General features: G+C 45.9%; 1 protein-coding gene across 2 annotated transcripts in view; it reads right to left on the bottom strand.

Annotated features, from left to right (window-relative positions):
- Positions 1-25201, bottom strand: part of RELN (reelin) — a 314867-nt gene extending 289666 nt beyond the window's left edge. Inside the window, exon 1 of one of the 2 annotated variants that reach the window (XM_064142519.1) lies at positions 24946-25201. In XM_064142519.1, coding sequence (XP_063998589.1) covers positions 24946-25174 — 229 coding nt within the window. In that variant the 5' untranslated portion in view covers positions 25175-25201. The remainder of the gene's footprint in view (positions 1-24945) is intronic. The other variant, XM_064142520.1, reaches the window with a different exon arrangement.
- Positions 25202-27304: the final 2103 nt, after the last annotated feature.

The following is a 27304-nucleotide window of genomic DNA, read 5'->3' as shown; positions in this document are numbered from 1 at the left end:
CAGTTTAGCTACCTCTAAGGATGAAATGCCTTTAAAAATCACACAAATTAGTGCCAAAATGTAAATGCACTTTAAAACTTTCATACAGAAATGCTGTTTCAAATGGCTGCAGAATTATATGTACTGTAGTATGAGTGCCCAGAAAGTGGTTTTGCAGAACTTGGAAGTGTCCTGAAAATGCCTTCAATAAATTTGAAATGCCAAGTAGCTCAGTCCATGTTCTATGAAGGACAATTATAACTGCATCTTCATTATTAAATACATCCATCACACTACACATACCTGGGCTCTTTAGAGAGCACATTTAAATATCCACAGCCATTACATATGGCCAAGTTTGCATCCTCTCTTTTTCCCTTTAGTCTTTCTTTTCTTTCCTCTCTAATGACTGTAGCCTTGTGTCTTATCTGAGAAATTCTTTTTCTTTTCAGTATTCTTCACCTGGGCCTGTAAAACTCCACTCAGCCACTTGGCCAGGGCTGTTAGTGCCTACATTTAGCTCGTATGTAGGGCCAAATCCCAGCAGCTAGTGGAATCAGGAGAAGAAGAACTGCATTTGAAAGGAAAATGGATTTAATGAAATAGCCAAACTGTTACCACTGTCAAAGCAAATTATATAAAATTATACTCAACCCAGCAGTCACAACACCCAGGAAAGCAGTCTTCAAGAGCAGGAGAGAAATGAAAAGCAGCCTAAGAAGCTCAGGAGTAGGTTCTCCTCTCTACAGCAAACTTCCTCCTTATACTGAGTGGGATGCTCCTGGCCTAGGATATGCCTGTGAGCCAACCCCAAGTCCTAGCAAAATCAAGACAATAAATCATCGTGGTAAAAGGTAGATTATTGACATGACATGCCAAATCTTCCTCTTCCATCAGCAGATCATTTTCCTGCTCTCAGAGAGTACAAAGGTTGTCTCTAGAATCATAGAATCAACCAGGTTGGAAGAGACCTCCAAGATCAGCCAGTCCAACCTAGCACCCAGCCCTAGCCACTCAACTAGACCATGGCACTGAGTGCCTCATCCAGGCTTTTCCTGAACACCCCCAGGGACGGTGCCTCCACCACCTCCCTGGGCAGCCCATTCCAATGCCAATCACTCTCTCTGCCAACAACTTCCTCCTAACATCCAGCCTAGACTTCCCCTGGCACAACTTGAGACTGTGTCCCCTTGTTCTGTTGCTGGTTGCCCAGGAGAAGAGGCCACCCCCACCTGGCCGCAATGTCCCTTCAGGTAGCTGCAGACAGCCCATCACTGCAAACGCAAGGCGCTGGCACTGCCTGCAGCCAGGGCGCAGACACCTACCTGTTTGCACGGGAGGACGGCCTGGAGTGGCACATTTCTTTTGCTCACAGCTTCTGCCCGGTCGCAGCCACCGCTGCTGCAGCCGCAGTGCCGCGGCAGGCCCAGAGGACTCAGCAAACCCCCTCCCGCTCGGCCTTGCTCGGTGCCCAGGGGGCCCTGCGCTCCTGAGGCTCTTAAGGGCGCCGCTGGAGCTGCGCCTCGACAGGCTCTGCTCAGGGCACTTCGGTGCTGCAGGCTGAGCCCTGCCGTCTGCCCGTCCGGGGTGCAAAGGAAACAAAATGCCCTGGGGCTCCTGCACTTACAGATCCTGCTGTACCAGGTGCTGTTGGCACTGCATTCATCAGCCAGGATTCCCTAGCAGTCCTCTGCGTGAGTTAAATCCCGTTTCCTCAACTCACGCTCCAAAGAAGGGGAGATGCTTTATTATTTCGTTGTCCACTGGGTTCTAGGTCACGCCAAACTCCATCCTACTGAGTAGATTACGAGGTGCCTCACAGATTGCAGCACAGTTGAAAGAAAGGCATGAGATAAAAGTCACTATCTTTCAATCACTCTGTTTTCAGTTTCTGCTGCAGAGGGCACTACTCTTGGGTGCCGAAGTGAGCGATGTAGCAGGTCCTGCTCTGCTGAGTTTGTCGCAGCGCCCATAGGCAAAAACTTAATCTCTTCAACCTTTAAATGGTGATGGATCACACCCAGCATTCATTTTGTATTTGCAACAAAGCCTCTGTAGATTTAAGCTGTTGTGGTTTTCTTCCATTTAACTTTGTAATGTTTCTAAGGCATCTGAATTTAAACATAATAAACGTTTTTTGTATGCTAAACTCAGACACTGAAAAAAAACCTCATTGAGGTGAATGGGGAATTATTATCTTTACAGAAAATACTACACCTTAGGGAAGCTAAGTTCAGGGTGCACTCAGTAATCACTGTCAAATCAAAATGTAATAGCAGGTGAAAGAGGTTTTACACAAGAGGAGGGAAGGTCTGCTACAAACATCTTAGCATCGCATGCTGTATACAAAGGCAGAAGAAATCAGCGACTGCACTTCATAAACTGTTTGGTAACTTCAGGACCCTAAGTGTTTGAGCCTCCATCTGGAAAAATCTAAAGTCTGAATTTTGCAAAGAATTTGAGCACCAGGATTCCAAACAGTTCCATCTGCGCTTGTGTCTGCCGGAAACCTCTGAGTGTGTCATCAGCCCACATAATGGGCGTTTAAAATCTGGGGCAGTGCACAGCAGCATGAGACTGGCATCTTGGAAATTGAGAGCAGTCCTTGCAGAAACAGAGAAGGCAAATGAATCACAGCTTTAAGTAAGGTTAAAGCAGAAATGGACAACCACATACAGAGGTGCTCAGTACTGTGCAAGAGCTAAGCAGAAGAGTTCTCTCTGTCCAAACCAGCAACCTCCATGGCTGGGCTCCGGGGTCCAGGGCTGCAGACATGATCCCTGCTGCTCCTGGCTAGTCTCTTTGTTAGCTCTGCCATTTTATGGGCTTTCTCTAGCATATTCTTCTTTACAATTGAAAAATACCTTTAAAGTTTAATGGACAGTAAATATATCTATATTAATTTCAGCAATAATGGATACATTCAAAGCAAGAGTTTACCAATGCAAATTTGCCATTTGGAATGTAATCATAATGTAAGGAAATGCAGGTTTACACCTTAACTGTTAAGTTGTCCGTGTACCATGGGCGAGAATGTGTGCAATAATTTGGTAATGAGCCATTAAAAAAATATCCTGGACTTCTTATGTTTTAGGTTCTGTGGATTTCAATTCACATGTAAATCTTACTGACTCTGATTGCTCCGACAAAATCTGGAAGGTTACTTGTGTAATTCATTATTGCAAAGTCAGGGTGAAAATCTGATAAGAAACAGAAATGTTGCAAATAATTAAGTTTTTAAGAGGGAACTTTGGATTTTAGATTTTTTTTTTTAACTTGAGGATTTTGGGGAGTTCTTTAAAGGAAAGCAAAGAGTAGACAAGTAGATGCTCCAAGCATTCGAACTTCTTGGCACCTTTTCTCGCTTGTCTTCTCATTGAATCAACATCATTCTCTTTTCCTGCTTTCTCTTCCTGAGTAAACAGCTTTCTTGCCCACCAAGAGGAGGGAGTCTGGAGAAGCCCTGAGCCCCTAGTGTCAAGCTGCATGCCAGGATGGCAGGTGAGCAGGCACAGCACATGAGCAGCTCTTGGCACCAGATGAGCCTCCAGCAGCAGCTAGGACAGACACAAAGGTTTGTTAAAGAGCTGTTTGCTTACTACAAAACACCTTCTGAAGGCATTTTTAAACACTTCTACAAAATTGTGATTTGAAATGTATCTCGTCTTTGCACTCACTGAAAATAAGTTGATGTGTCAGTTGGACGCTGGCATCAACCATTTTTGGATGATTGGTTTCAAATCCTCTAATCAGCTTACAGTCCAAATAATTGAGCTGTGTGCTGGGGAAGGCCCTTTGAGGCACGACTGAAGACATCCTCCCTCCAGCCCTGGAGCAAAACTGTAGCTGTCATTTCCAGCCCCCTTCGTTGCCCGCACCTTTGTGTGACAGCCAGCTGGAAGCTGCTTCATTTCCACAAGAGTATCCTGACCCCATCTCCCTGCTGCATGTGTAGCTAACAGAATCACAGGGGGCCTTTGTTTTACTAAGAAATATCACTGTAGCATACATGTAGATTTGAAGCTAAGATTTAGATAGACATTTTTATTCTATTTTATTGAAAATTATAACCCTCACTAAACTACCCCTACCAGCCACTCTACAGAACAACAGGAGACACACGGTGATGCTTGTAGAGGAAGCCTAACTCAGAAGTGATATAAATAGCAAGCAAAAGATATACATTAGTATGGACTACAGTAATGGATGCAGAGCGAGATTTTCTACTTGGACAGGCAGCCCATAATGGCCTTTAAAATAAGGGTGGCATCCTGTGGGGTGATTTCATATCCTGCTGTCATTGCTTCAAGTGAACAAATTATTGCTTGCCAATAGGAATGACAGAGCTGCCAGCTTCAGCACTCTCTTTCTGGCCATCCCACCTGGTGCAAAGCTCCCTCAGGAGGGCAGAACGCCAGTTTGCAACGATAAAAATAAGCACTAACAAAGTTTGCCCATTCCCTTGCCTTTACTGTCCAGGACAGTTGCCCCCCTCCATTCCCTTTCACAGCCCTCCCTTCTTTCTAACAGCTAAAGAAGGAAAGGGTCAGGAGCTCTATTTTCCTGTTCTCCCAGAAACTACCATGCCCTGCGTTTTGTATTTTCCCTTTATTGTCTTCCTTTTATTATCTTCCCTTATTTCCTAGTTCACTGTAATTACATATTAGGACATCAAACAGTGAGGCAGGGATTGCTTTTGAAGGCTTTTTTAATTAGCTTTTCTATTGTGTCTTCTAATACCTCCTCTGGCTTTAGACTTACTTTTTTTCTGTTCACAATCTCCTGAACATATGGTGGTAAATATGCAGCATGCTGTGAGCTTCACCTGGAGTCTACTTACAATATATCTGCAATGTAAATAACAGACTTCATGTCAGTCAATTAATCACACACCAGTGGTTGGCAGAGGGCAGGCAGACTGCAGCAAGAGAAATTGGAAACTGGTGTCTTGATCAGTGTTGGACTTCAACTACTAAATAGTACCCAAGCCAGCACGTTTCTGCAGTATCACTGCTTTTACTTTAAAATACTCCTGTTACAATTGCATTAGACATTGCTTGAATCATAGAATCATAGAATCAACCAGGTTGGAAGAGATCTCCAAGATCATCCAGTCCAACCTAGCACCCAGCCCTATCCAATCAACTAGACCATGGCACTAAGTGCCTCATCCAGGCTTTTCTTGAACACCTCCAGGGACGGTGCCTCCACCACCTCCCTGGGCAGCCCATTCCAATGGCAAATCACTCTCTCTGGCAAGAACTTCTTCCTAATATCCAGCCTATACCTACCCTGGCACAACTTGAGACTGTGTCCCCTTGTTCTATTGCTGATATCAGAACAACTCAATTTAGGACAAAATTCTGCACTCACAAGGACCACTTTTATAACAATTCGTCCATTGGACAGAATGTGACCCAAATGCAAATCCCATACAACAAATAAATTAAGTGTAAAGTGATGCCAGGATGTTGTACAAAATTTAAATACCACCATCCCAGTAGAAGTGTTTCTTTTTTTTTGGTGAAACTAATTCAGATTAATTACTTTACAGATGTGTCTTATTCCTGGGTTTGCAACAATTGCATATTGAACAAGACAAAGTGCTTTGTTTACCTGATTCACTTTACTTAACTCAAGGGATGCACAGGGATATCATCAATTACAGTCACAAACAAGTATTTTATGGTTTTTAAAAGAAGTCTCTCTACTTCAGTAGAGCTTTTCTAATTCGAAGATCTCAATCTGTTTTATGTGAAAATCTTTTGTCACTCATATGGAGGACAAATGAAAATATAGAAATAAATCATCTAGTATTTAAACATGCTTGGGTGGACCTAATAGAAAGAGTTTTCCCAGTGACAGTGCAAATCTTATCAAAGACAAAGAAATAACCTGTTCACAGCTGATATTCCCCCATGTCTCACTGTACCCAACCCTGGACTTGTCTCTGCCAGACCCAGGAAGATATTTTGACACATGGCTGGCTTCAGGCAAGGGGACAAACAAGTGGCCTGAGCCACTTTTGCCCATCTTACAGTGTATCATTTTGGTCCTACCAGTCTCCAGAAGGTTTATGATATTGCCTTTATCCTATTTCTTCTGAGACTTTATTCCCACAGGGATCACTACACCTTTTCTTCCCAGTTGCAAAGCATAAGCCACACCTTGAGTACTGAGTTCAGTTTTGAAGCCTTCACTACCAAAAAGACATTGAGGTGCTGCAGCAGGACCAGAGAAGGGTAACAAAGCTGGTGAGGGCACTGGAGAATAGGTTTTATGAGGAATTGCTGAGGGAACTAGGGTTGTTTAGTCTGGAGAAAAGAAGTCTGAGGGGAGACCTCCTCACTCTAACAACTATATAGGTTGTAACGAGGTGGGTGCTGGTCTCTTCTCCCTAGGAACAAGTGATTGGACAAGAGGACATGACCTCAAGTTACACCAGGCGAAATTTAGATGGGGTATTAGAAGAAACTTCTTCACTAAATGTGTTATCAAACACTGAGAAGGTGCCTGAATCCCTGTCTCTGGAGGTGCTTTAAAGATGCAGATATGTTGCTAAGGAACATGGTTTAGCCTCAGAGTAGAGTTGGTAGAGTTAGAGAATGATCTTAAAGGTCTTTTCCAACCCAAGTCGTTCTACTATGCTATAGACTCAGGAAGGACCAAGCTGGACATAGAAGAATGGACAGGCAAGCTGTGTCCCCAGCTAGTCCCCAGGGGCACATGCAGCTCTTTCCCGTGGCAGCAGCTAGGTCACTGTGGAAGTAAGGCTACAAATCCTGGGCATCTCAGCCCAGGCTAGACCAAACCTCTCCTTCCAGAGCAAGATTGCCAAGCAGGTGGACATGCTACTGCAGTCAGAGAGGCTCAGCAAGGCTGGTGCCCCTCTACAAGTTGTCCAGAGAAACCAGTGGAAAAGCCAGCACTCTACATACTGGAGTGTCCATAGCACTTTTGATCTGCCCTCCAAGTTGTGAGCTTTCAATTTTGACCTGCACTGCACTTCTGTTGCCTGCTGATACCTTGCACTACTGGCATATAGAATCATAGAATGGTTTAGGTTGGAAGAGACCTCAAAGATCATCCAGTTCCAACCCCTCACCATAGGCAGGGACACCTCTCACTAGAACAGGTCACTCAAGGCCTCATCCAACCTGGCCTTGAACACCTCCAGGGAGGGAACATCCACAACCTCCCTGGGCAACCTGTGCCAGTGTCTCACCAGCCTCACTGGAAAGAAATTCTTCCTAACATCTTGTTTGAATCTTCCCTCTTCCAGTTTAAACCCGTTACCCCTTATCCTGCCATTACTAAACCTTGTCAATTGTCCCTCTCCAGCCTTCCTATAGGCCCTCTTCAGATACTGGAAGGCTACTACAAGGTGTCCTCAAAGCCTTCTCTAGGCTGAAGACTCCCAACTTCATAGCCCATCCTCATAGCAGAGGTGCTCCAGCCCTCTGATCATCTTCATGGCCCTCCTCTGAACTCACTCTAAGAGTTCAATGTCCTTCTTGTGCTGGGGACTCCAGAACTGCACACAGTGCTCCAGGTGGGGTCTGATGAGAGCAGAGTAAAGGGGGAGAATCCCTTCCCTTGCCCTGCTGGCCATGCTTCTTTTGCTGCAGCTCAGGACACAGTTGCTGTCTGGGCTGCACATGCACACTGCTGGCTCATGTTGAGCTTTTCATCAACCCAGACTCCCAGGTGGTTTTCCTCAGGGCTGCTCTCCAGACATTCACCACCCAGCCTGTATTTGCACTTGGGATTGCGCTGACCCAGGTGCAAGGTCTTACACTTGGGCTTGTTGAATTTCATGAGGTATCCCTGGGCTCTTGAGGATTCAGCTCATGTCCAGCTCACAGCAGGACCAGGGCTGTGGGTTGACACCAGCTCCAGCTCTGCCTTGGGACAGACCAGTCATTTCAAACTCTAGCACCTGCTAGATTCAATTAAGGGCCTTTGTTCTTTGGACAGAGGTCGACCAGGGAGCAACATTTGAGTCAGAAACAAAGACAAGCCCCAGAGGCAGAAGACCTTAGTATATTTCTAAGTTAACTTATAATTGTAATGCTTTTACTCTTCCATGGCAAAGTAAGTAAGATGGTGTTGTGATTAAGATGCAGAATATCTAATTAGAGAGTGGCATAAAAAGAAATCAAGGAGTGCCATCTATCAGGAAGATAACTGTAAGAGAGGCGAGTCTTCCCCCATCTTCACTGTAAATCTTTCCCTGAGAAGGACTACCAGGTGATAAAGAACAAGAATTTTAAAAAAATAGAAAAGAAAAGAAGAAAAGAGAAAGAAAAAGGAGACATGTTAAACACCACCTAACAAGCTTCATGACATGAGCACAAAAGTCTTAAATTCCGTGCCATAAACCCGACACCATCAAACGATTCAGTTACTGTGTCCTCAGAAACGGTAGCTGGTAAATCAAACACGATATTAAAAGACACTGAAATCTTTACTATGTCCTAAATATGTTAAATTCATAAATCTGACTCCAAGAAATATCACAGAGGCACTATCACCATTTTCCCCCGTTCTGTCACTTTTTCTAAAGGTAAGCCACATTTTCTGCAATTAAAATGTGGCCTGAACATTTACAGAAACAGAGGAACCAGAAAACTTCCCTTGTGGACATGACTGCATGCAACCATTATGCCTACTCCAGTAAACACACTTAAATATGTCAAGATTAATGCCTGCATATGTTTAAATTACCACTTTCAAAGAGATCGGATTGAAGGCAACCCGCCTATTCCCAGAGGCAGCATGCAGTGATTATTCCACACAGGTATTTTCATGGGGAAAATACCTTGTTCAAAAGTACTGAATGTTGTGATACTGACATAAATAAAATCCTTTCCTTTTAGTTTTACATTTAGGGCACATAAGCCTTGATTTTCTGTTTAAATGTACTAATCTTCTTAACGGCATAATCAAGCCTCTAATATATAATATTATCAGTTTATATTTAGAAGGAATAACTGCCAGGTTAGTGCTGATGGACATATCTCTCCATTCATCTAACTGAATTACCCTGCATAAATCCCTTCCCTTAATTCATTTCTGCAGAGACAGCAAGCAGCTTTATTTTTTTTTTTCAAAGCAAATCATACAGTTGCAAGATATTTATAGTTAATATGTTAAAATCCTGTTCCAAGAATGAGAAATGTTTTTCTTCCTCCATTTCTCATAGGGAAATACTCTAATTTGTAGCTTCTTAACCCAGGATTTTTCAGGCTGCAAGTTCAATGAAAGGTATGCCTACAGTGAACAAGTCACAAAAATGTTAAGTTTGCACCCTTGATAACTTTGTCTTCCTGGAAAGTAAAAAAGAGCCTGGCCCATTTGGTGCATTTCACAGTATCACAGTATCATCAGGGTTGGAAGAGACCTCACAGATCATCAAGTCCAACCCTTTACCACAGAGCTCAAGGCTACACCATGGCACCAAGTGCCACGTCCAATCCTGCCTTGAACAGCCCCAGGGACGGCGACTCCACCACCTCCCCGGGCAGCCCATTCCAGCGTCCAATGACTCTCTCAGTGAAGAACTTTCTCCTCACCTCCAGCCTAAATCTCCCCTGGCACAGCCTGAGGCTGTGTCCTCTCGTTCTGGTGCTGGCCACCTGAGAGAAGAGAGCAACCTCCTCCTGGCCACAACCACCCTTCAGGTAGTTGTAGACAGCAATAAGGTCTCTCCTGAGCCTCCTCTTCTCCAGGCTAAACAATCCCAGCTCCCTCAGCCTCTCCTCGTAGGGCTGTGCTCAAGGCCTCTCACCAGCCTCATTGCCCTTCTCTGGACACGCTCAAGCATCTCAACGTCCCTTTTAAATTGGGGGGCCCAGAACTGAACACAGAATTCTTCTTTTATTTTGAGAACTGGGAGGTCTTCTAGTAATTCCTAGTTCCTGCTCAATATAGTACCAGCTTTGTACCACATAAAATGTGCCCCCACCAACACAAAACAAGCCAGATATTAAAGTGGGATTTTTAAGACAGCAGACAGTTTGGCATATGATAGGAGTTACGTTGGGCTTGCCACAACACAACACAGACAGGAAGCATAACACACAGCTGCTAAATACCCAGGATCTTGACATGTATGTTGAGAGGTCTGCCACCCCCACTTATATGTATTTTCTCATGGCACCTCTTCTGATTCTGTAGAGCACTCTAAATTGTTAGCCACCCAATATGTACAACTATTTATCTCTGAAGTGATCTGATTGTCTGCGACAGGAAAGAGCCAGAAGGAACAGAACAGACAGGTGCGTGGCAAAACACGTTGCGAAATATGCTTTTGAATCTACAAGAAATGTGTTATTATTTTCATTATATTGAAATGGTTCAAGAGGAATAGAGGAAATGTGATTTGGCATTACCATTCATGCCTGGTTTGCCTCAACAGTAAATACCTGCAGAAGATACCAGCAAGTAAAACCCAAAACTAAAAAGGTTGTGTAATTCTGGTCCAGCCAATCACAAAGGTGTCAATCTCTCTTTACACACAGTGTTCCTGATGTAAATGAAAGCACAAAGATGATGACTCCCTTCTAATTCAAATTCATTACAAACACTCTGCATGCTAAACGTAATAAACACATGTGAAACTCAGCAGAAGGGATGAGAAATGAACTGGCACACAACTGGAATGTTATCCAGTTCGTTTGACTGGGGCATTTTTTCCCATCTGCCTACCAGTCTGGGGGGAAGATACTCAATGGAAGCTGCATTCCCTAAGCTGAGCTCTTTGAAAAAGAAGAAGTAAATAATACAATAAACTGAAAATCTGACTGGTCCTTCACATATGGCCATCTCTTCTACCTTACCTTCCCCTATTTGGAATTGGGTCTGGATTCCCCTGACCCCACAGTGCCCCAAGAGGAATGGAAATTAACCATCCTGACATTTGCCTCAGGGAGTACATTGATGACATTTTTAAGAAGAGAGTAGAGTTAAAGCTGCCCAAAGTTTTTGTCTCATCACTTGTATTACACAATACATCAAAGATATGTGAGGTTTGCTGGCACTGATCCTCTTTCATAGGGCCCACAGTCCTCCTCTGCCTTGGAGTGTTAGAAGCTGAAGCATTTCAAGGTGTCAGCCAAAACATGCAAATGTTGCTTATCAATTATTTGGTCAGCTTAAAGATTTGAGGTATGCTTACTACCATCTGCATGAATTCTGTATCTCATGAGAAATCCACATGATCTAGAGAAAATGCATCAATTAGAAAAAATAGGTTCCCTGTTTCTGACTGTTGGCATGGAGAGAATACTTGGTTATTGCCACAAGTGCAGGCATCGTAGATCTGGAATGAAAGGTTAGCAGTTACAATGTAAGTCACTCGCTGGCGTTTCTTAACAGTTAGTGATGTGCAACTGGAAGAAATATTGTACTGCAGTTAATTTCACAGTGTGTTTTCTCAAATGGAAACTGTTACTTACAGCAGGAGAATCTACTCCCTGCCATAGCTGGAAAAAAGGCCCTTGGGGGCACTTGGGCATTGGAGTTTTGGGCAAGGTCCCAGAAGAAGAGTAGCCAGAGTGTAATACACCACCACTGTGGCTCAAAGACACTTCAGAGTTTAAAGAAACCAATTTGTATTAAGAAAACAGCCAGATGCCATCACATTGGCTTCCATTCACTGATGAATGCCATTAAAGCTTCCTAACATCTGCTACCACTTGATGAAACAAAACTTAGATCTCTTTGAGTGAAAAGGTCCACAGATGCTCACTGGAGTAATCTGGCTGCCTGAGACTGGGGAGGGACCACTGCTGCCAGCCCCAGCCAAAACCACATTTTTTCATCTCAGCTGGTTAAGGCAATTTCTGTAAACATGAGAGCTACGTTGTAACTCCATTATACTCCATAACTGCATTAGTTATATGTTGAAGGAAAAGCACAGCAATGAAAACAAGGTGGATCATTTCCCTGAATTAAATAACCTGCACCTCTCACAGCCTATTTCCACACCTGCTTTGAGCAATTCATTTCTATTTGAGGTTGACAACCCTGTAAACATTATTCCTTGGAAAAAAAAGACAATTTTAAGGACACAAATACCTGTTTTTCTAGATAAATTAATCCAAATTCCATTGTTGCACTACAACAGATTTTCAAGTTTGGAAGAAGAAAGATCCTTTAACTGGAGATATCCAGAAGGAGACAATTGCCAGATTTCTTCTGCCTTTTTTACTGAACACTGAATAAGGGAAAAGATTTTTGTTTAAAAAGAAAACTAAACAATGTCTGGATGTAAAGGAAACTGTGGTCAGACTATGCAGCAGAAGCCACATAACAATCACAGGTATCATTGTAGAAGATAAGAGTCTGTTACCTTGGAAATGTCAGTATTGCTACCAACTGCACTTCAGTGCCTCAAAGAGCAAATTATTCTTCTGTAATTTATTTTGGGAACTAATGCTAGGAGAGTGGTGGGGGTGACTTGCCTGAATCAGATCTGTTCAGTGGCCGGAAATTAAATGGTCAACTTGTCAGAAGTAGAACTGTTCAATTTTTGGTTCAGTGACCAAAATGAAAAGAAAAAGAAAAAGACGGTAAAAGAGATCAGATTGGGTAACATAAAAGAAGTACTGAGGGGGTTAGCATGAAACAAAACCAAACCCCAACCAGTTAGGTCAATATGAAAATCTTCAATGAACCTCTCCCCCACCCCCCCCAAAAAAAAAAGAAAATTAGGTAAATAATTTTATTCAAGCAGAAAAGTTTAATCTTGTTTTCTGATTAGGAGGCTTCTGTGGTTTTTTTTTCCTTTTTCACAGTAAGTTTCACAATTGAGATAGTTTTTCACAACAAAAATAAAAGCTTTGCTTTGAAAACACAAGCAAGGTGTTTCAAATGCTTCCCTTCCTTCCATTTTCCATTTACCAAGCTGTTTTCAAGTACATTATTCGTTTTCATCCTTCACAAACCCAGAACTTTGGTTGAACCAGTTCTGAGGTCCTGTGTTGCATGAAAGAATCCTGTTAACTTGAAAACCTATCTGATGAGGCATTAGTCATCAGCATGTCAACTATAATAATTGGAAAGAATGAAAACTTCTACCAGAGGTATCTGACCTTTATACTAATTAAAATGAGATTCTGAAGGCTACAGTCTTTGGGGCAGAGTCAGAACTGCTCTACAAAAATGTTTAGCAATGGAGTTTAGCCAGAGTTCCTTTCTTCAGTCATACTAGGAGCTTCTTTTGCACCACTTTATGGTACTCCATTTTGGTACATGGCATCCCCACAAACTGCTGCTCTGCAAGGCTGGGAAGAACTCTTTTAAAGCAGGATCAAAAGGTCAGTTGTGCTGTTTTGTTTCTCTCTGCACTTTTTGGAATCAATAATCATTTCATCCAGTGTCCTGATGAATGTGTCTAATTCTGGACAGAGGCTTGTTTTTTTCTAGCAGTGTATTTCCCCTGCGAGATGGGAACACTGAAAGGTTATTGTGGCCTGGAAACCACAGCCTTTTCAGACAGAAGATAAATATTATCTATATTTCTTGCTCTTTCCTATCTATTGTATTGTCCTAGGAAGCAGTGGGAAAAGTGGAAGGCAAATGGCAGAGACCTTGCCAAGCCCCATGACGTGATAAATGACTTCTCACATCCCAGGGCCTGACACGAAGAGAGGCCACAGAGGGTTGTGTTGCTGTTTTCAGATCACCTACTCATTGCTTTCGTTTCTAGCACGTAAGAGCTCCCTCACGCAAGACCCACATGGGCAGATCCAAGTCTGCCATGAAGTGTTCCTCTGCAAAAGAACAGGCAACTGACACAGGAAAGCTGATTTTCTGTGTCCTTTCTAACTCTTTTATGAATATTTTGTCAGACATGTTGAAAACTGTGACCACAAATCACCTCTCAGCCACACAGAGAAGAATATTCCCGGATTTCTCTAAGTCTTCCAGCCAGGGAGTGTTGTGTGCTCTCACCTTTCCCTTTTCCTTCTCCTTTGCCTGCTGTGATGGGCGCAGCACATGGACAGACCATCAACTTTTGTGATCTCCCCATACACTCCTATTGAGCATCATAATAAGCTAGCCATGGACAACCAACAAACTCAAACTGGGATGACCCAGGAACCATCTGCAAATGGGATGCAGTGGGATGAGGTGGACAAAAGAACATTTGCTCCCAGATATGTGCCTGTGCATGTAAGGGAGCTGCTTGGTGGATTCCTCTATATAGACTGGGTTTTTTTTCTGCTTTCCCAATTTTTGATCATCTAACTGCACTGTTGAAAATTCCGTTGGAGGGGTGGAAGGAAGGAAAGAGTGAGGCCCTCAACACTGTTTTTTTCACCATCTGGACCACTCTGTGTACAGCCAGGTACTGGAAGGGGACAAAGGATGGTGTGCCCATGTCCATCCACCCATGGCTGCAAGGAACACTGAGCAGACAATAGGTGATACAGCCACAACTGGAACTGAGGTTGGCTGACAGACCCTCTTCTTGTCTTACAGCTCTGTCAGATCACACCCATGTGTTTACAAAACTGTTAGGAAGACATGGGGAGGAATAAATATCTCTGGCTAGTCTGAGACAATCATAATTTTGCTAAGCATGGTGCAAGAGCTCTTTGCATTTCAGCTCTGCCTGACTTACAACTTGATCACATCAGCCCTCAGGTTTCTGCCTCAGGAGAAGACACAGTAGTAGTTTTCACACATTACTTCACAACACTTAGTGAACCCCTGCACCCAGAAGGCTGGGCTTAATAAGATTTCTCATCCACCAAACCTAAAACAATTTTTTCTCCAGGCATCTCAATCAAATACTCTGAGCTGTCTTCTACAGCTGCTCCCTCCTCTGAACAGGCAGAAAGGAGGAAAGGAGGAGGGGACAGAGCTGGAGACATGATAGGCCACCATATATCTGATGTCCTTCCCTGCCAGTACCTGGCCCTTTATCAAGTTGATGGGGACAGGTTGTCCCTCAGGTTGTCACATCACCTTCCTCTCAGGGAGAGGGCCAAGGCATCCCTTCAGAAAAGGTCTGTGGGGACCACCAGCTCTGCAGCATGCCCCATGTGGTGTTTGTCACCCTGAGAACATGGGAAACTGGGGAAGCACCTGGACACAGCATTGAAGCACTTACACCGTTTGGAGAGAAGCCTGTATCACAATTTTAGGCAGAAGATCGATGCAGAAGTCTGAAAGAATGTTGAGTTTTGGGGGGGGGGTTGTGTTTAAAAAAAACCAAACAAAATACCCCCAAAAAACCCAACAACCCACCCAAAAAAAAATCCACCCTCAGGTTCAAGCTTGCACCTGAAGGGAGATGGATTTGTTACCTGCTGTGACTCAGGGCTCTTGCAGGTTGAACTTCAGTGGGCGTAGGCTGGAAAAGCACCATTGATTTCACCTCCCGAGGAGATGCTTGTGAAACTCTCACAACCAGTGTTAATATCTAAGTGCCTAGAGAGGAGAAAGGAACAGCCTCCTGTTTTGTATCCAGGATGAAAAAATGTGGTAAGAGAGACCTTGCAAAAACTGTGTAAAACAGCCTCTGCTTTGCCATAAAAGCCTCTGGGGGAGTGTCTGAACTCCTCACCTGCTCCCCTGCAAGTTTCACAGGCCATTCTTCTCCAGTTCCCCCAGACACCTCCTCCTCCTTTCTAGACTGATGTATTCATGTAAAGAGAATTGCCTACAATAGGTCATGAGCAAACATTATTAGGGAGCAGTCAGGACTGACCTCATTCCCCAGGAAGACCAGGGATCCCACCAGAGCGGAGGGAGAGTGTGGTGGAGGGGCTGCAGCCCCAAAACCGAGGCCTTCCTATGCCTCTGCATGCCTGGACATGTTTTTCTGCCAGGACCCACGGCAGTAAACAGGTTGTGTAACACACACACGCCCAGTCCATGTACCTCTGGGGTCTGCCCAGGTAATCCCCTATTGGGAGGGTCCAGGCAAACAGCTACTGCCTATTAAGGTAAGGTTTTGGCTTACTGCCAGCCTGATTGGTCACTTTAAATGACCAAAATAAGCCACGAATCTTGGCCCAGAGTCTATAAAGAGGAGTGCAAAGGAGCACCACGTGTTCAGAGGTCCAGACTTAGCTGTTCAGACTCAGCTCTCTGATCCACATAGCAGCACCCTGCTGCCCTGACCTGCTTGCATGGCCTAGACACAGGATCAGGCCCTCACTTGCATACTTATGAGGCTCAGCCCTCTTGCATTGATCTCAAGGTGCAGTTAAGCTGTCTGTGAACCCTTTGAGAAGCAGAGCACCTGCACGCCTGCACTTCATACATGTATGGGGAGCCGAGAGCCCCCTGCCTAAGCCTAGAGCAGCCATACATACTGGCTTGCTATCCTGCATTTATCTATGGAGCTCAAGTCTCCCTGCAGCCCAGCAGACCCTGCTTGCCAGCTGCCCTGTAAGCCTGGAAAGATCCAGACTCAGCAGACCTTCCAGATTATCTGTGAAACCACAAACACAGCCTGCTAGCTGTGAGACCGTGTCAGAAGCTGCATGGACAAATCCTCCTCCTGCACCAGGAAGTCCTGCCAGCTGATCATCCCTGGACACGGCATCCAGAAGCAGCAGCACCAAGGCAGAGACCACTTCACCCCAGGAGAGGTTAGAGAAATCCTGTTTACCCCAGAGACTGGGAACACCTTATCATTCCTCTGCAAGCCAGGACAGATTCCAGCCTCACCAAGACCCGAATACTGGGCACACACTGTGACACAATCCCAGGAGGGTGATTAATGATTAATACTTAAGAGCAACACATCTAAGCAAGCTTTAATTCCTTTGTAATATAAGTTACCTCTGTCTTAGGAGCAGACACAGTTTCAGCCCTTGCTGGGCAAACAGTATAGTTGTTAAGAGGCATTAAGCCTAAGGGAATTTTTCTCTCTGTCTATAGTTGTTGATAATTTGATATTTCCATTTAATAATCAATCCCTGTGAATATATCCCAAGCTGTTTTCATAACTTTGCACATAACAAACTTGATTCCATAGTGGTTGGGGGTGGTACGAATTTGTAAATATTAATTTTAATAAATAATTTTATTAAAAATGAATACCACCTCAAATTAATTTCTCACCTTCCCCTAATAAGGAAGGAATAAGAGAAACCCCTCCACAACAGAGAGCAGCCTTGTGGAGATGGCTGCTGGTGCGCAAAACCCACATACACCAAGAAATTTCCCTAAACAGCAAGCCATGCTGACAGCAGCAGGACAAGAGTGAATAGTCAACATCTACAGCAAAGGAAGCCTGGAGTGACACAGGTGATGCTTGAGCTGGTGAGATATGCACAAGTCCACAGGTGCCTTTGCCTGAAGCTAAGCTGAACTCAGCTGCTCGGGAAGCAATGTTGTGCTCAGGAGGCATCAGCTGCTCCAGATGGTTGCAGGAGGTGATGGCAGAAAGCCTGTGGCCTTGTGCCCGGCTGTTGGATGCTGTCTCAATGGATGCCCCAGCTAGGACCTCTGCAGCTGCAGAAGGACAGAGTAATGCCTGGTCCGGGGATGTGGAACAAACAGGCACAAACCCTAGTACCCCTCACAAGCCCTGTTTCTCCCACTCAAAGCAGCAGACACCCCTCTGACATTGCTTTATTCAAGGCAAATGCTCTAGTGAGAAACATATTAAACAAAAAGAGTCACCCATGGGGGGCACCTGGGAGAATGTCCCACAGACATGGCCCAGGGAGATCTCTGCGCCCATGGTATCACCATCCGTTGGCACATCATAGTCCATGCCACACAAACTGTGACACTTGTTATGACCTTAATTTTCCAGGATTGACCTCGGAGGCAGCAGGGAAATAAAGATAGACAACCTGGCTAGGAAGGCAGCATCATCTGACAAACTGGCAAGGTCTTTTCCACAAGCAGTTTGGGCTTTGACAGATGTTGAAAGTTGCACTGCCAGAGTTTATCCCAGGTTTATCCCAAAGGTTAGTCATAACTAAGGGGGGAAAAGTGTGAATTACACAAACATTTCATATACATATTTGTATTCTGTACACCTTTCATACCCTAGGAAAAGGGAGGAAATGTTAACACAAAGAAAGGAAGCATGTTAAAAAGACTGAACTCCTCATCAGAGACTATTGAAATTCTCTTAACAAGGGCCTGTCTGCAAGGCTGCTTATTCTTAGAGGTAAGACAGTGCCATTTCCTTCCCTCACCATGCAGCAAACACTCATAGCAAACCTAAACCACAGCTGTAGGGCTTGAGACACAACACAAATGAAAGTTGAATCTGAATCCCTCTCAGTGGTATCACCACAGCTATTACCAGATTGAAAGACATGCTCCAACCAGTCAGTGTGCAAATACTGTAGTATTTCACCATTCTAAAATACTGCAATACTTTTGCCTTAAAAATACAGATCAAGGGAACAATAAGGAAAATGAGAAATGCTGACAGTCTGAGAGTCTCACCTCATTCCACCTGATGAACCAACACGGGTTGGGTGGAATAATCGATGTGGGATACACTGGAGAAACATGCCATGTGCCATCACAGCACAGTAACCTACTTATATATCATTTACTGGTCACCATAGGTCTTGAGGTATGAAGTTTATATCTTGTTTTATCCATACATATTCATATTTATTTACAACTACAAATTCTCTATAAGAAAAATATTTGGGTTTAATTTCTACCTTAAAGCTGCTAGCATAGACAGCTCTCAGCAATGAATTCCACAGATAAATTATACATAGTAAAAAATCTGTTCTTTAAACTCAGAAAGCAGAAAGTGTGTGTAAAAGCCCAGCTGAAACAGAATTTTGTACCCTCTCACCATTTCTGGGTTTCCTTTCTTCCTTGACTCCAACGCTGGGTGACATGCCGTGGGAAAGGTCTATGCACACATGCCAGCTCTCACAGGGAGCTCTGAGCCTCCATTGCTGGACTCACTGAGGCAGAGACCACTCTTTTAACATATACAGACGTGCCCCATGCAGGCACAGAGTATCCACAATGCTGTTTCTGTCCTACTGTCAGATGTCACCTGACAAATGTGGGTCACGCTGGCATGTCGTGCTTTGATTTCTGCTATTTGGGGCAATCAAGTCTCCTTTGCAGGAGGGGGGCAGCCACTTGATGAGGGGAGAAAGGATTTAACCAGAGATTACATCTCTTCAGCAATTTGCAGGAAAGGCTCACTTAGGCCTTTGTAGACCATCTACAGCCTTTCATCAATCCCATGCCTGACCACATCTTTGGCTGTACCATCTGCTGACCGCTGATTTGGCCCACAAATTAGAACAATGACAGCTGAACCCGTTAACATTTAACATATTCCCTAACAAAACATGGTTTGGAAGAGGCTGTCAGCTGTGACCTTGCCTACCTTTTTCTTTTACAGTTGGCACCCTTCATTGCTTTCTGGCCAGGAGACCATAAAAGCACAACTTTATAAAACTTGCAAAGCCACACCACATGAACCCTGGGGCCAGACAAGTGCTTCAGGAACATAGACAATCCACTGACCAACATCGGGTTTTAGGAGGTCACATTTGCTCCCTATCACAGTATCATCAGGGTTGGAAGAGACCTCACAGATCATCAAGTCCAACCCTTTACCACAGAGCTCAAGGCTAGACCATGGCACCAAGTGCCACGTCCAACCTTGCCTTGAAGTGCCCAAAGTGCCCTAAACTCAGATCTGGCAAATTCAAACAGTCCACATAAAGGAAAAGTCAAAGTATTCAGAAATCAGCCTTGCTTTTGCAAATTTCAGTTTATGCAAGAAAAATCCTAAATACAGCAGGGTACAGTCACAGTGCACTCTGGAGGCTTTGGAGGATCAGGACATTCTTGTAAATGTTGACCCCATTTTGATTTTGAAACCCTTGTGCATCTGCAAAATATTGCTTGGGATTTCAAAGAAGAAACTTGAAAACCAAGGATCTTCCTCATTCTTAATAACTCCCTCACCATGGCTACCTACTGTCAGCCTCACATTTTTAATTTAAGTGTCCCTCAAGAGTTATAGAATAATTTCTGGAGCTAACTGGACTCTCACAACCAAATATTTCCATACGTCTCTTTAAATGAAGACAAAAAAGTATGAAAGCCTCCATCATTCCAAAGATTAAAAGAAGGTGTAAGTGGCTGAATGGAAGTTTGTGAGTAGAATACTCTGTAAAAGACTCAAGAAGCTGACACCTTTCTCAGGCTGATGCTTGACATCATGAACCAAAATCTGCTCTTTGTTATGAATGAACTACCATAGACCTCATCTCCTGTGCACTCTTTAATTCTGCTGGCTCACTAAAAACTTTCTGTACTTTGCCATACCTGACAGAGAAAGTATCTATAACTCAGCTATAATCCTGCATATACTCCAAGCAGCATCACTGCTTACTCCTCAGGTATTTTCTCTCTTCCCCTCCCTTACTTTGGACTCCAATGGTTTTTTATTTTATTTTTTTTAATCATCTGAGCAATAAGAACTTGCAATGAAAATGCCCACCAGACCAAGGAGGTACCAGAAATATAAGTAACCAAAATGAAAACAGGCATTAAGTCACAATCTATATTTCTTAAATACAGTGATTAATAGCAAAGATGAAATTGGCCAGACTTTAAACAAGTTTTTTTCCCGGCTGAAAGAGTGCATAGCACCTCTTAAAATAGTTGAGAACTTTTTTACAGCCTATCAAAGCAATGGGTTCAGACAATATACAGCATATCTAAGAATAGTAACGGTCATTGATGGAAACTGATAACATTTGGAGACTGAAGGTTAATACATTGGGGGGGGGGGGGGGGGGGGGAGAGGAGAACAATGAAGAGTGAAATAGAAACTCGAGTCTCATTAAAGAAAACTATTTTAAGGGTAGAATGATGTGTGTTAACATCAATCATGGGAAAACAGTTCAAAGTTGTTCCTAAAAGATCTAAACTTGAAACCTTGGGAAAAATTGCTCTGTTTGCAGTGACAGCAAAAAGGGATAAGAAAAAAACACAATGCAAAGGTAATCCATTGGTATATTTTTAAACACTACAAATCCCACTGTTCATTTTTAGGTTTCTGTGATTAAGGGCAGTCAAGTTTATCCTCTTTTCTGCATGCAATTCCCATGTATTAATGTGCCTCTAAATAATGGCATATGCTCTCAGCCCCAAAGGCACATTGACACGTGTAATCAAAATTGACTGCAGATTGGAAATAAACCCAAAAGAACTTGTATACAAATTTTCAATTTATAGTGTTATTGCCTTATTTTTTTTTCACCTGAAGAAACTGTATTCTGTTCTGTACACTACAGTGTAAAACTCAGGAGAAAAACAAAACAGCATCATTGCTGTCTACCAGCAAAGCTATGAACAAGCTAAGTAGGCCCTGATGCAGCTCTGCAAACATGCAACCACCACTTGGCTGGAGGGAAGCTGAGCAGGTGCCTACATTAAACCAGTGCACACTTTGTCAGTTTGCATTTGAGCCAGTGCTTAAGTGCTTTGCCAGCTCAAGGGCTTAATTAAATTTGAAATAAGCTCATTCAAGGAATAAAAGTCTGCCAAAGGTAATAAAATTGTTTACCAATTTATCAAGTTTGTCCTGTATATAAACGAGTATATTTATATGCAGCCTAAGTCTGGTCCTATTCAATCAGCGAGTGCATGTTAAAATATTTACTGATTGCAGGAATAGGGCCAACTCTGGAGTGTTTTTTAAGGGTTAGAGGAGAAGTGCTAAATTGCAAAGTACCTAATTTAACTGTGCAAAGTCAGGAATATTATTGCCGTATTTTACATATGAAATCCAGAGCCACAGGGGAATAAAGTGCAGATTCAGTTTCAGAGAAGCCACTTGCAGAAGGTACTGTGCTCACCTGGTTCCCAGGCAAGTGTCTTTTGCACCAAACATTGTCATTCTCCCAGAGTGTGATGAGCCTAAGATAGGGCTGGGTGCTAGGTTGGACTGGATGATCTTGGCAGTCTCTTCCAACCTGGTTGATTCTATGACAATTGGGTACACAGTAGAGAGCCAAAGTCACAGGTCCACTAGCTGTGAATTATCTAAACAGATTAATAGATTTTTTTTCTCAACCAGCCCTTGCCACAGGGTTTCATCTCATTCATTCCTCTTTAAACCTGATGCTCTTGGATGTTGCTGTCACCTGTCCCTGCTGAATGAACCAGCAGTGAGTGTGAAACGAGGCCTCACTGGAACTTGCAAAGAACTGGAGCAGTATTTTCACATGCTCTCTGAGCAGGTGAATTTGCATTGTGCACATGTAAACCTCCTTTTCTCTTGTGCTTCTGTACTGCATCTTAGAGTTCCACCGCAGTGTCCCCACAAGACCACATCGCTTCAAATTATTACTTCAGATTATATACTTTGATGTGCTATATTTATAACTGATAATTGTTATATTTTGAAGTATTCAAATGAGATATTTCAAAATATCTGAGCAAGTGAGTGTGTTTAGCTTAAGGGTATGTCTGCTGTGCTGTACATAACAAACAGGCAGGGCTTCTTGCCTCGTTTCAGCACAAATGTGTGTGTAACCCATGCACAGGACCATTGCAAGTGAGAGAGAGGAGTTAGCTCACCTCGGGCTGTCCCTACGCCTTGTGATGGGTAAACATAGTTTCCAAGTTCAGTCTGTGGACTTTCCTCTGTACTCGTAAGAATTATTAGTACGACTCTTAGAATGGGCCCAATTTCTTCACGCTTTCTTCACGCTGCGGCTTTAAAGGGTACTCTGCACAGCCTGGCTGCAGCCTCGGGGGCAGATGTCGGCCACTGACAGAGAGATGCTGCGGCTGAGCCGCGCCAGCACCGCCAGCTGCGGAGGGAAAGTGCAACCGAATTCAGCCGGCAAAGTGGACCAGCGGAACCAGCGGGGAAGGTGCAAAGGCCACCAGTTTACCGAGCGCGCCGGGCTGCAACCGTGAGGGAATGCGCAGGGTGATTCCGGGGCGCGCAGGGCCGGCCAGCGGCGCGCAACCGGAGCGCAGGGACAGCAGCGGCCCCAGAAAAGATACGGGCGCCCCAGGAGAGAAGGCAGCCAAAAAACCCCTGAGGCACAGACGTATATTCAAAGCTGCTGCGCTTTACGCTGTCGGATGAGAATCAGCGGCGAAAAGCCCACCCGCGGCCACCTGCAAGCTGAAGCGGCTCTCGGCAGGCTGGCATTTTAAAATTCAAACCCTAGTTTTAGACGCCAGAGGCAGAGGAGCAGCCCCAGGGAAACACCCCACCCCTTGCTCCTCAGCAGAGCTGCCCTGCTCTCAGCCCCCTGCCCGCAACCCCTCCGCCACGAGGTCCCTTGCCCGCAGCTCCCTACGCCCAGCGATGCCCGCAGCGCTCCCTACCCGCCACAAACCCCAGTGACAGGGCTTAGACACCGTCTGGGCAGCGGGACGAAGGGGTGCTTCTGTTCTGTACTCAGCTGAGGCATGTTTTCAAACCTAGCGCTTAGATTTGGGGAAGGTGGAAATTCCAGCGTCTTTTCCCCGCTCTGCACATGTATGCCTCAGCAGGTTGGACACCATTTAACGGATCTGAGTGTGCGCTGTGGGTGGGAAGATACAGAGCTCTAAGGGGGGAAAAAAATCATCTGGTAAACTCGTGTAATTTACAGATGTGGTTTCTTAGAAGGAACACCAATGTTTTTAAAATAAAAGTTTCCTATTAATTTGGTAAAACTATACTGTTAAAGGTTTTACACAGCCAAAAGCTTCAAGACCCCTTAGATCGTTGGATCGTTGATGTGGTTTGGGTTTTTTTTCTGTCGTTACGGTTAAAAAAACCCCAACAAAACAACAATAAACCAACAATCAGAATCTTCACATAACGGTTCAATTATTTACCTGAAACCTCAGTTCTGCGCTGGAACCTATCCAAGTCAGAAGTTTAACTCTGTAGCAGAGGATCATTATAAGGTTGTTTCTGAGCAAGGTTTTTTAACTAAATATTGTTGATTTTTTTCTGACATTTAATTGCTTACTACAGAATTAACTGTTACTATGTAGCATCGCGACACCGCAGGCAGACACAAAGAGAGAGGAAGAATTAGTGGATATACCTTGAAGCCGTCTTCCACACTTATGAAATAAAAGATATTTCACACGTGGAAGTTTTCTGTGCAGAGCAATGGTGACAAAGACTGTTCAACAAAACAGCAGCTGGCTTACGGGGGCACTCTGGAACGGAAAGCAGTTTTTTCCACAGCAGCCGACCATCCTGCGAGGCCACGGTCAGCCCTGAGCCACCTCTCACCCGATACATCACTAAAAGTAAAGACCCTACTTTATGAGAACAACTTTGTCTGCTCTAGTTACTCTCCTCAGCCTAGGCGTTTACCACAAGCAGATTTGTTTTTTTATTCCTGGGCACGATCTTTCAAAGCCACCTGTGAGTGCCTGAGCCACCGCTCTAGCCCATGGCTCCTATGTCCCCTCCGCGGAGTGCCACAGGCTAGCTTGCCCCGGCCAAGGCTGGCTCCGGGCTCCTTGCGAGGACTCATCGCGCTGGCCCGCGAGTGGCAGCCACGGCTGCGGCACTGCCCAGACACCCAGAGAAGGGTGATAGGCTCGATGCAAGCCGGGTCCAGAAGACACTGAAGTAGGAAAGGGGCAACATTCCAGCAACTTAGGCGGTGCTAGATCCGACGCTGGACCAGTTAAGGAGAGAGGACTTGGAATTTACTCTGGCTCTGGGCTGCGCCTCGCAGGAGCCACGCCGGGGCAGGTCGAAGCGGCTCTGCGACGGGCGCGGTGGAGGCGGTCCCCACGCCTGGGGCAGGTGAAGACACGGTCCCGCACAGTAGGAGCGCCCCGAAGAGCCCTTCGTCGGGGCAGGTGACCCGGGGCACGGCACATGGTTTCCCCATCCTGGGCACCCACCCACCCCGCCCTTCCCCTGCGCGGCTGCGGGACTGGGCGGCCACTCGCCTGCCCGAGGCCAAGGGACGAGCAGCGCCGGGAACGACAGGCGCCTGCACCTACCGTGGTACTCCTGGCCGGGCACGTAGGCGGCGGGGCTGCCCGCGATGTGGAGGGCGATGAGCACCTCGCCCTGCTCGCCGTCGCCCTCCAGCTCGCCGTGGTGGGTGCAGAGGAAGAAGAAGGGAGAGAAGCGGGCGCGGGGAGCGGCCGCCCGGCCTGCCGCCAGCAGGGCAGCCAGGGCGGCCAGCAGGCAGGGCCAGCCCCCAGGGACGCCCCGCCGCCGCTCCATGCTGCTGCCGCCGGCGCCGCTGGGGCATCCAGGGCACGGCGGGGCCGCCGCGCCGCTCCGCTCCGCACGGGACGGGGCGGGCGCTGCCCCCAGCCGCGGCCCGCGGGAGTTCGTCGGGAGGTGGGCGCCGGGCGCGGAGCTGAACGTGGCGCGGGCAGGGACGGCCCCTCCGCACCCGCCGAAGTCTGCTCCGTCCCCGCCTGCTGCTGCCGGGATGCGGGGCACGGAGCTAGGAGTGCGAGGGCTGGGAATAATTTATTTCCCCCGGTGTCGAGGTGGGAGGGAGGGGAAGGTCCCTCCCCTCCTCCTCTGCCTCCTCCTCCTTCGTCGCCGCCCGCTTCTCCCGCTCCTCGCTCTGCGCGCCGGTGTGCGGTGCTGCCGCTGCGGAGACGAGAGTTGCGTGCTGGGCTCTGCTACCTGCCCTTTGTTCGTGTCCGGGTCCCTTCCCCTGCCTTGTCCCTGCTCTTGTGCTCACACCCCAACTTCTGCCCCTGACTCTGCTCCTTGCTCCTAGCCCTTGCCAACGCCCTTTTCCTGCCCCTCGACCCCGCCCTAACACCTGAGTCTCTGCCCCTGCTCCCTCCGTGCTCCCATGTCTCCGTCCTTCGGGGCCAACTGAGACATGCATAAGCTCTGCACTTCTATCCACCTTTTTGCCTCATTCCTCTGTCCCTCAGCTCCAGCCCCTGACCCTCACCTGGCCAGCTCTCCTTGTCCCTCTGGCCAGTCCCTGACTGCCTACCTCAGTCCTTTTCCTTTCAGCCCTGCCCCTCTCCCCAGATCTGCCTCTGCTGTACCTGAACCCACTGCTGGGGAAAATGAGGGCGTTTTACTTTAACTTTCTCCACTACCATCTTCAAAATAAAACACATGCACACACACCCAGCTGAAGGCAGGCCCCGCAGCTCAGGGAGGTCAGTGTGTGAGTTCCTGGGAAGAGCACGTCCTGCAAAGTGGTTTCAGCTCCCTGAGAGTGTGTGCCTGGGCCCTTTGTGCGAGGAAGAGGAGCAAACCCAGTGGGGTCCACAAGGGGAACACAAAACACTGGCAAGTAGAATAATTCATTAAAGAATACATTTTGAACAAAGCAGGGCTGGCAGAAGGACTACAGCATCAGGAGATGTGAGCAATTCTACCAGGGTTTAAAGCATCCATCGTGCTGCTGCTGGATCCCAACCAATGCCCACAGAGAGACTGGGTGAGCAGTAGTGACATGATGTAATCAGAAAGGAGATCCTACCTGCCAGCATTTTTTAAGTGCAAAGCTGGCATGGTCCAGGGGCTCCCTGCTGGATTGATTTCAGTGCCAGAGGGAAAGGTTCCCTCCACGGAGACATGGGCCACGTGAACAGCACCATGCAGCTGCCCTACACTCATGCAGGCTGCTTTGCTGGCCCACCTCCCACCCAGCTGACGGAGAGCCCATGCACAGTGGCCTGAGGGACATCCTCGCCATCTGCCCAACCTGCCTTTTCTACTGGTTCTGCATTGAGCCCAAGTTCACCACCACCAGCAAAACTTTGCTGCAGTTTCCCATCTTGCCCTCACCAGGAATGGAGCTAAGTCTTGTTCCTTATTGGTTTGGATGGAGAAACACCCTACGCCATGTTCCTGCTGTAAAGAAGAAAAGGACTGGTGGTGCATGGTATAAGGAATGGGGCAGCTCCCACTGTTGCTTCAGCTGGCAGAAGTCCCTGGCCACTGCCCTGGAAACTCAGCTCTGCAGCAGCCACCAAGGAGTCAGTCTGGCTCCAAGACTTCCTTTTTAGCTGCCTTATTTATTTTTCAGCTTTGGATAGTTGTTTGGTTTAGTGTTTGTTGGTTGTTTTGGTTTTTGTTGGTTTGGGTTTTTTTTTTTTAGCATCTGTGCCTCCTCTATACGTTTCAATGCTTGTGAAAGTGGTAGACTAATAATACAATTTCCTCATGCCAAAAAAAAATTGTGTGCAGGCAAAATCTGTGCAAGTTCACTGGCAAAAACACTGCCAATGGGATGCGTTCTCCTTCATGTACTTCTACTTCCCTCTGCTAAGAGCTCGCCAGTGAGGCTAGACCATGCCAGAGGGGCTTCAGCTGGGCAAATGCACCTCAGCTCATGTCCCCTCTGCCCAGCATCCATGGAAAGTCAGC

Source organism: Pogoniulus pusillus, chromosome 4 (genome assembly GCF_015220805.1).
Source record: "Pogoniulus pusillus isolate bPogPus1 chromosome 4, bPogPus1.pri, whole genome shotgun sequence".
NCBI classification, from domain to species: domain Eukaryota; kingdom Metazoa; phylum Chordata; class Aves; order Piciformes; family Lybiidae; genus Pogoniulus; species Pogoniulus pusillus.
This window is presented reverse-complemented; position numbering and strand designations above follow the sequence as displayed.